This window comes from Kryptolebias marmoratus, linkage group LG12, assembly GCF_001649575.2.
Source record: "Kryptolebias marmoratus isolate JLee-2015 linkage group LG12, ASM164957v2, whole genome shotgun sequence".
NCBI classification, from domain to species: Eukaryota; Metazoa; Chordata; class Actinopteri; order Cyprinodontiformes; family Rivulidae; genus Kryptolebias; species Kryptolebias marmoratus.
Genome location: NC_051441.1, coordinates 23,753,379 through 23,763,717, shown reverse-complemented (window position 1 = coordinate 23,763,717; position 10,339 = coordinate 23,753,379). Strand labels below are relative to the sequence as shown.

Sequence of the window (10,339 nt, the reverse complement as noted above, 5' to 3'; positions counted from 1 at the left end):
ATAGAGCACCTTTGGGATGTGGTGGAACAGGAGATTCGCATTATGGATGTGCAGCCGACAAATCTGCAGCAACTGCGTGATGCTATCTTGTCAATATGGACCAGACTCTCTGAGGAATGGTCCCAGTACCTCGTTGAATCTATGCGATAAAGGATTAAGGCAGTTCGGAAGGCAAAAGGGAGTCCAACCCGGTACTAGCAAGGTGTATCTAATAAAAGTGGCCGGTGAGTGAAGTCATCGAAGTTGAAACATACAGAAATCTTTTGGGGTTTTTTTCCCACACCTTGAAATTTTTTTTTTTTATGTATCTGCTCATGGAGGGATGGAAGTATGGACTGAAAAATCAAATGAGGCTATAGAATCAAATCTTACCTATTGCCAATTCAAATTTGATACTGATGGCTCTGAAGAGACCATAGATTGACCCAGTTGGTCAAAAATGTTGTCAATTAAAAAAAGATGGCCTACACAGCCATTTTAACACAGTAGTATTTGAAAACCCAAGTGGAATCGACAAGGCTCTGTATTCAGATCTAAGTCAATAGATCTGAATACAGCCTATATATTTAAATGATTAAATAAATAATTAAAAATATATTTCTATAAAAAAAAGATTTGTGGTTAAATTTGACATTTAAAATACCAACATTTACCTAGACCTGCAAGTAGTTATCAACAGGTTCCAAGCCTCCGCGCTCCACCCCTATCCGCGTGCTTTGAGCCCGAAGTCCCGATGGTGTGGCTTTGCCGCCTCTCTCAGCGAGCGGGCCGAGTCGAAACTTGCCAAGACGGTGCGTACTCAAAGGTGCTCCGTAAGACGCAACGGTATAATTTGTGAAGAAAGCTCGGGAAGGAAAAACTAACTGCCGTTTGATACCACACAGAGCTAAAGAAATGAATTCATAAAGAATTCAATATTCATTCGAAAAATACAGAAATATTCTCAGACGATCAAGTCTACATCAGTAACAATGTGCATTTATCTCCATGTCCCTAGACAAAATGCATTTTCAATAGAAAATTGTTCAATGCGATTTTATGGTACACTTGGTCAAGTAATTAAATGCATAAAAAATCAAGAGTAAATAAAAAAATTACGAAAATATTCTCAGATGATCAAGTCTACATCTGTAATGATATGCATTTATCTTTACGCCCCTAGTTCCAATGCTGTTTCAGTAAAAAAAATGTTTACTGTAATGTTATACCACAATGAGCCAAAAAAATATTTAAAAAAAACCCATAAGTCTTCCAAAAATTACCAAAATATTCTCTAATGACCATGCCTACATGTGGAATAATATTCTTTTATTTTTATGTTACTGGATCGAACACATTCTTTATGAAAAATTGAAAACGTCATTCTCATGATGTCCAGCCAATACGCAAAAAATCATAAAAAACTGAAACTTTATTATAAAATTTCCCAAATATTCCCACATCATCGTGTGTATATGTGGAATAATGTTTGCACTTTAGGAAATCTCCACACTCAACGGCTTTTGTACAAGAAATTGTTAACCTTGGTCGTAGCTGTGCTGGTCATACTGAAATATATTCAGAAATTTGTTAAAAATCAATAATGCCTGAAATAAATCTCGAAATATTCAGATAATCAGTATTATGTGCTTTGTTTGCCCAAATTTTTCAATCCACCATAGTCTAAAACTTTGTTCAAAATAAAATAAAAACAAGCTATATTAGTTAGCATTTATTTTTTTCTTGATTAACCACAAGGGGGCGCTCAAATTGAAGCAACATTTCTTGGGGTTTGTAGTTAGGCTAGTTGTGAACAGAGTACCAAATTTTAAGTCATTCGGCCAAACAGAGTCCGAGTTGCTACTGCTAGCTTTAGTTACGAACTTCGTAGATCGTAACGACATGCTAGAATATAGAGCCGTGAATTTTGATCTGCACTTTTACAGATTGTGCATGGAACATATCCTGTAAGTCTTAACACTCTAAATTCAACAAGTGATTTTTTTGTGAATTTTTCTAAATGTTAAAGGCTACACATACATTTTTGCACATAAGCCACGCCCACTTTGACCAATCATTACCATATTGATAACATAGTTTCAGGGTTGTATCCTAAAGATACCCACCAAGTTTCACGTAAATCCATTCAGCCATTTCAGCAATATAAACTTTACCTATTTGTAGCTCCCCCTAGGGTTGGATTAGGCCGAAAATGGTGAGAAATCTTTTTTTCGGCCTTAGGCACCACTGGTATGAAAACTATTAATAAATTGTAAACTGCTCTTAAGTTATGCTCAATAACCTTTTTTGTTTGGGGTAAAAAAAAATTGTTTACGCATAATTCATAAACTGAACATTTTTTTGAAAATCCGTTCAATGGCTAACGTTCACACGTTAGCCAGTCCTCCAGTCATCCCACATGAAATTTCACTTCAATTGGCTTTGAGCCTTGGGAGGAGTTAACGAAAGTAGGTTACACATATTTTGCAAGTTTTCTACTAATTAGCATAATTTTACTTTTTTTTTTCAAAACTCACGTAAAAAGGCATGTTTCACAGAACACAACAGAATAGAGATACTGTACGTACATCTAGTCGATGTGGAAGAATTCGCAACAAGGCATTTGTTGTTGTAGCAGCGCCACCTACAGGTCCAATTTTGCAACTTTTCCCTCATACGTAGAGAGCGCAATTCTGTAGTAGATCAGTAATTTCTGCGAAGTTAAAGTTTGATTTGGCCGAGTTTAAAGCTCAAAAGTGAGATAGCATATAAGCCACGCCCACTTCATTATAATATTCAAGATATCATCTTAAAGTGCGGTCTTGATCATCTGTACCAAGTTTGGTGTAAATCCATAAAGCGGTTATTCAGATATAAACTTCATGAAATTATCGCGCCCCCTATCGGTAAAACTGCATAAAAGTTCACACAAAGTGGCAACATCTAATCCACTATTGAGATCTAAATGCATTTTCCATAATCTTAAAGTATGGCAGAGATATTTATAGTTAACTGTTGTGTTAGCTAGCACTGAAGTGTTTGGCATTGCGTCAGTCGCGAAAAATTCAAATTTTTTAAAACTTTTTGATCATCGTTTCATCAGATCAGCCTACAGATGTTATGTACCAAGTTTCACGTTGATCCAGCTTTTCATGTGGGAGTAGTATTCAAAAGTAGGTTTTGCCTTTATCGCGCTATAGCAAAAAATCTAGTTAGGCGGAAGTGGGCGTGGCCAATGTAAAAGTGGTGCAGAATCATCTATAGTTTCAGGTGCCATCAAGATTTTGAGTGTAGGACTTACAGTTTAGGAGTTATTCACAAAAACGCATTGTCCTTTGCTATAGCGCCCCCTAGGTATGGGACGATATGATTTTTTTTTTGTATGAGTAGCAGTTGGGTTTTTCTATCAGACTGCCTGGTTGGCTTTTCCCCAGGAGTTTCTTGTTTTTCTGGCCAAAATAATACACAATAATGAAAAATCCGTACAAAAACAATAGGGTTCCCTGCTTTGCTGGGAGCAGGCGAACGGCCATGCCTTGCATTGGCCGCCCGCTTGCTTCCGCGGGTTTGGAACCCTAATTAACACCTGAATACAAGACACCCACTGCCTTAATACAATGGCAGAATAATTTATTTTGTTATTTAACCATCCAACGTTTATTTTAAATGTTCCTGTAATGGTAAACACTATGACATAATTCTTACAGTCTTATTTTTCTGTCTGAGATATGGAGAACACAATAAGTGAATGGGTTGCACTTCTGACAATTAAAACTGTTACCGTGATGAACCAATCATGCTCAAACAGATCCACCTACATACTACAGAAGCTCTGACTTTAAACTCAAGCTGGCAAAGCAGGAAAAATCGCTTTGTAGTGTCACCCTCAGGTGTGTACAATAATTCCTTTCACATCATTAACAGGTTCCCTTCAATGCCTGATAAGTTTCAATAGTCAATTCATTATTGATGCATCTGAACTTTTAAATGGAAAAGGCGTATGCCATGTTTTTGTGCAGACACACACTTTGTATATGAGGTTCCTGGCGACAGAGGCAGCTGAGTTACAGACTGAAATAGATGGAGCATGATTTAAACCTGGCGTAGAGATAAGCTACTCTTCCTTAAGAAAATAATAAAACGTGGTCACTTCTAAAGACAAACAAGACTTGTTTGCATGAAAGGCCTGCTTTAATGAACCAACATCTTTCATTGATCTTGTAAATTTAAATCAACCTGATTTATCCAGTATTACCACACCCAGACTTGTCTTGTCTTTGTTTTTCTCACATACATTATTTTTTTCCTCTATAAAAAATGTTTGCGTTTGTGCAGTCAGCTTCTTTTCTTCTTCTTTAATGAAAGGTTTAAAACACACTCAGTAAAATAAAAAAAACTCAGATTTCTTGGCATCCACTTTGAAAATGAGTAAAATATGTCAGAAAATAAGTGATATGATTCTTGTGTGAAATCCACACAAGAACCTTGAGTCCAGTCAAATATTTTGTACTTATCTTGACTCATAAATGTTCAAAGAAATCAGCCTACTGTTCATCTCTGTGATGTTCTTTTATAGTAATCAATCACAAAAACAAACAACAAGAAACAAACAGATTAAAAAATTCTCTGCACTGCTGAGTCAGGGATGTGAGCTGCCCTGGCTGTCAGGGTCTGTTCCAGAGGAGCTGGTGTCTGAGTCCGTGGCATCGTTATCATGGTCATTCTCTGCTAAGTTTTTCTCCCGTATTCGCCTGTGAGTGGCACGGAGGCGAACCAGCAGGCTCTGGTAGTCGAAACGACCACGCTTCTCCCCAAATGGATCCTGGGGAGAGACAACAGGGTAAAGTTTTAGCAGGAACCATCAATCAATGAAAATTAGGAATAAATTCTCACAAATTTATCATACCAGAGGGTATTGTCTTTCTTATAAAATATATGTTACAGGAAAAATAAGACAACTGACAAGTTAAGTCACTAACATTTATCATCTCACTACAATGACTGTGGTGAACACAATTAAATGAATGCACTGAAGGAACGTGTGTGAGTATGCCTAATAGACAGGCTACAGATAAGCTACATGAGACTTTAAAGGAATGGTCTGGTTAGTTGCTGGTTTGTTGCAGTTTTCTCAACCAAACAATGTCTGTGTTACTATACAAATGTGTGTTTTCTAAGTAAGGATGTGAAGATTAACCGATTCATATATATTCACAAACGTGAGCGATATGACTATATTGGTAGAGCAGCTGCGAACCAATACAGATGTGGGAATAAATCTCGAAACAGGTTTGTTGCATCTTTGAACCAGTAAAATCCAGACCATTTATTGATTAAATGAGGCTGTAAGCAGTTTCATTTCTACATGCATTCACTATAAAAAATATTTATAAAGTACAAAAAGGTAGTATATTAAAAATGGATCCCCATGCTATTTGTTTTAGTATAAAGTTTATCTTGCACATTTTGCTGTTTAGCAGTATTGTTTGTTCCATTAGTGCTGCCTCGTGTTCAGGAAAACTGCTGCAAACAAACTGAAAGTGTGCTCCACTATCTAATGTTACAGAATGTAAGTTTCATTATTTACAAAGGTAGAAAATACATTTTGCCACTAACTGCTGAGTTACTGAAAAAGTAATAAACACACCTGGTAGATTTATCAATTTTGCACCATGCCTCTATTCTGTGTATAGTTTAATTGTGAGTCTGGTTTCACAAACGTGTATTGTAATTTTAAAACAAGAAATGTTTATGAGTGGTTATTTTATTTTATTTTTTTTAGGTAGCGAATAATTAATCTCTAACAATAACTGAAAACAGAGCCACTCATTTGCTTTGTTGTTTTGCATTGCATTGAATCTCGATTTGTTGAAGCAAACGTATACGAAATCACATTAGGGACTGAATCTTATTGTATTGTATTGGTTTTTGTTGCTCGTCTATCTCTAATAAATCAAACCATTGGCAAGATGTGTATCACATTGACCACTGACCAGAGAGACACAACCCTAGTGCTGGGCATAGAGAGACAGTCATATGTCAGTGTCCTGACGCTGCTGAATGTATCAGTCCACCTGATCAGTGCATCTATTCAGTCCAAAAGTTTAATCATCTCAGTTCAGCAGCATCTTAGTACCACTGGCATAAACACAGTCCATGCAAAGCATTTATAAGTTTGTGTAGTAACATGGACTTTGTTTGACTGAGGAAACAGCAACAACCTGATTATGTCTCCACCACCAGGACAGTTTCCTATTATCTGAACCAGAAACCCTGGCAGAATGCTGAGGTGAGAGCTCTGCTAAAAGCTAGGGACGCTGTGTTCAGGACAGGTGAGGCATCAGCACTCAGAGAAACGAGAAAAGAACTGACTGCAGGCATTGCGAGGGCCAAAGCCACATACGACTAGAAAATTGAAGGTCTATTCACCACCAATGACCCTCGGCGCATGTGGAAGGGCATCAAGTGCATCACGGACTAGAACATCAGGGATGCACAATACCCAAAGGACCCCTCATTGCCAGATGCACTCAACAGGTTCTATGCCCACTTTGAGGATCCTAACACACCCCCGAGCACCAAACCTATACCACCACCTGGTGACAAGCCCCTCTGTGTGACCACAGCAGATGTGAGGAAGACCCTCCATGAAATCAATCCCTGTAAGGCTGCAGGCCCTGACAACATCCCAGGGCAGGTACTGAGGGACTCTGCACACCAGCTGTCTGAGGTGCTGGCAGAGATCTTAAACACCTCACTGTCACTAACATCTGTTCCCACCTGCTTAAAGACTGCCATTGTCGTCACTATTGTCCGTTCCCAAGTGCTCCACAGTGACAGACCTAAGTGACTACTGACCTATAGTCTTAACCTTGGTAGTCATGAAGTGCTTCGAGAGGCTAGTCATGACCCACATCAAAGACTCCATGGACATCACTGAGGGCCCACATCAGTTCGCCTACAGGAAGAACCGCTCCACTGATGACACCATCTCATTGGTGGTCCACACAGCCCTCACCCAACTGGAAAATAGAAACACTTACATCCATTTGCTCTTTCTGGATTTCTCCTCAGCCTTCAATAGCATCATCTCACAGACCCTGATACAGAAGCTCTCCTCTCTTGGACTGAGTCCCACACTGGGAAACTGGACCCTGGACTTCCTAACCAACAGACCTCAGACTGTCAGGATCCACAACACGGTCTCCTCCTCCATCACCCTTAGCACTGGCTTGCCCCAGGGCTGCATGCTGAGCCCTCTCCTGTTCACTTTGCTGACGTATGACTGCTCAGCGAGACACCCCAGCTGTCATATAGTGAAGTTTGGTGACGACCCATCTCCCACTACTGTGAGATGAGTCCAAATACATAGAGAGGAGAGGAGGTGGAACTCCTGCAAAGAAATTAATCTCTGCATCAATGTGAAGAAGACCAAGAAGATGGTGGTGGATTTCAGAACAGAAAAGTGTCCTCTTCCTTCCCTGTACATCGGAGGAGCAGCTGTAGAGGTGGTCTCCACCTACAGATACCTGGGGGTGCATATATCCAGTGAGCTTACCTGGAGTGCCAACACTTCCTGTCTGGTCAGGAAGGCCCACCAGCGTCTCTACTTCCTCAGAAAGCTGTGGAGATCTGGACTTGGAAGCTCAGTCTTGAGGAGCTTCTATCGCTGTGAGGTGGAGAGCGTTCTCTGCACCTGTATCACCGTGTGGCATGGAAACTGAATTGCTGCTGAGAGGATTGCTCTGCAGAGGGTCGTTAGGATGCACAGAGGACTGTAGGGAGCAGTCTTCTTATCACCTCCGACCTATACACATCATGATGCAGAGAGAGGGCGCTGCGCATCATGAAGGACTCCACCCACCCTGCACACAGACTGTTTCAGCCCCTCCCCTCAGGCAGGCGGCTGAGGTGCATTCAGAGCAAGACCACCAGGCTCAGAAACAGTTTTTACTCTGCAGCTGTCAGACTGCTGAACTCGAAAAAACACACTTAATCCAGCTTCATCTCATATATACTTTTACCCTTTAATATGTATTTATATGTACTCATTTATTTATTTATTAAGATTTTTGAACTGGGAACTGAGTCCGAACTTTGTAGCACAAACATGCAAGTGTGAGATGGTATGACAATAAAAGATCCGTGAATCCTTGAACCTAAACAAACTGTGTAATGCCAAAATCTAAAGGTTTAATATTAGCTAATGTAGCGCTCTTTTCCACCGATGTTATTTTTGAAAGAGTTATTTTATGAGGCTGACAAATTATAAAACACAGGACCTCGTTTGGCTAGCCATTAGCTTAGTTTGAATAAAGACGTCTCTTCATACTGACAATTATTTAACAGATAATCGCGTCAAAAATCACCAGACTATCTCTTTAAATATGACGAATACCATATACATTTTGTAAAGTATTTATACAGACATGCAATGGGTAATAGTGCCAATTGTTTTAATTTGTAAACTTGGACATTGCCTATTTGTTTTCAACTAGAGTTACCATATCTCATGCATTTAACCTATTTCCCACACACTCACACATCAGTAAATATCACACAACATGAAAAATTGCTTTGTCCAAATATAAACATGGGAAACAATATTTTGAAACTTCTGATTGTAATTGGTCAGCTGAAGCACAGCAACACTTCTGATTGCCTCTTTTCACCAACAGGATATGTCTAATCTGCAAGTGGGTAAATCAGAGTAATGTGGGGTGGAATGAAAAAGTCTGGTACTGCAGTTGCTTCTTCCACTAAGCAAACAAAATTAAGAGCAAGTGATGAAGTCACTGGAGCAACTTTATCCCTTCAGTATGAAATCAAATCAAATTTTATTTATATAGCACATTTCAGCAGCAAGGCATTTGAAATTTTAGGCAAACTTGTGAATTTACTCCCTTTCTCTTTGTCCAAATAATATACAATTTAGTTTCACCAAGGATTTTTCAAACTTAATTTAGCCAATAGCTTCTCTGCTTTTACAAGAACACTGTCTGAGGAGTGGAGTACAACTATTAATATATCAAAATCTGCATGTACAAATATATACATGCATCAGTCATGCTGCACATTTTAATGTTTTGCAAAGTTTGTGGTTGCATTTGTTTTTTATTTGATCAGGTCTTATTGTTTCAGGGTTTCCCCCAGAAAAGAGGCAAAGCCTTGTGGTAGGTGGCCGTTTGCCAGCCGATCGTGATTTAGTAAAATAAATAATTAAAGTTGACAGGAAAGTTGAAAATATGGCTATTTATTATGTGATATTGTAAGATATTTTTGTCAAATATTTACACAACTACAGTTTTCCAAAAAGGCACTTTTGAAATACTTTTTTAAACAAAAATAGAATTAAAATAAAAATTGTTTGCACTTAATTTGAATCCTAATTTAAGTCACATTTACAAATAAATTAAATTAATATAAATGAAAAAATGCAAACAGGGCACCGACACATCTCACATCAAGGCCAATAAATAAAAATAGAGAACTCTGAAAACTAGACAGATGCTGTACTGTACTGTGCTTTTTGTGGCACAGGCTGCATGTTAGATCTAATGCTAAATTTAATAGCATAATTTTACTGGTAAACAAGGATAAATTAGCACGCATCATGTTAATATTTTCACTAAGTACAAAACATGTTTACCATATTCGGTCTTGTAAAGCCACCCACTGAATTTTGGCTCAATTAACTTTTTTTGGTTGAGCCTGCTTGGCGATGTTTATTGCTGTGGCACTCTCATAGAGGGATCATATAAATGCTGATACAGGCAAACCAGCTTCGCTAGAGCACTGAAATCGTCCATTTTGAATGGAACACTGTTGACGTCCGCGTCCGCACCCTCACGCGGTGATCAACACGCAGTGACCTTGCGGTGAGGATGCGGGTGGAAAAAAACGTGTATAAAAAATGTCGTATTTTACAATAAACAAGCGGAGCTTAGCCCGGCGGTGGGGGCATTAAAGTCTGGCGGCCAACTAGGCTTATAATACACTGGGGGGGAACACTGTGTTTTTATTATATGATGCATTCAACCTTATTTAAAAAAACAAGACAACTATTCAAATAATGCACTTCAAAATGGGAATTATTCATCATAGAATCATAATTCATAAAAAATTTAAAAGCGCCAGGGATTAAAGTATTTCTAAAATGACTCAAATAGTCTGTAGTTTCATGTAGAGGCAATACTTACATAATGTACCTCTCATTCAGGGATGGAAATTAGCACCCGCCACCGGCCAAATGCGGGTAAATATTTGAAGTGGCGGGTGAATTTGATCAACACACACGCCACTGTGGCGGGTTGGCAATTTGAACAGAAAAGGTGTTATTTGTCCTCTTGACATATAGGGA

At 38.8% G+C, this 10,339-nt stretch overlaps 1 protein-coding gene across 1 annotated transcript in view; it reads right to left on the bottom strand.

The window, feature by feature from the left end:
* Positions 1-1,293: 1,293 nt before the first annotated feature.
* The window catches only part of ube2z (ubiquitin-conjugating enzyme E2Z), a 30,745-nt gene continuing 21,699 nt past the window's right edge, over positions 1,294-10,339 (bottom strand). The window contains exon 7 of the mRNA XM_017432226.3: positions 1,294-4,801. Within this exon, the coding sequence (XP_017287715.1) occupies positions 4,619-4,801 (183 nt within the window). The 3' untranslated portion in view covers positions 1,294-4,618. The remainder of the gene's footprint in view (positions 4,802-10,339) is intronic.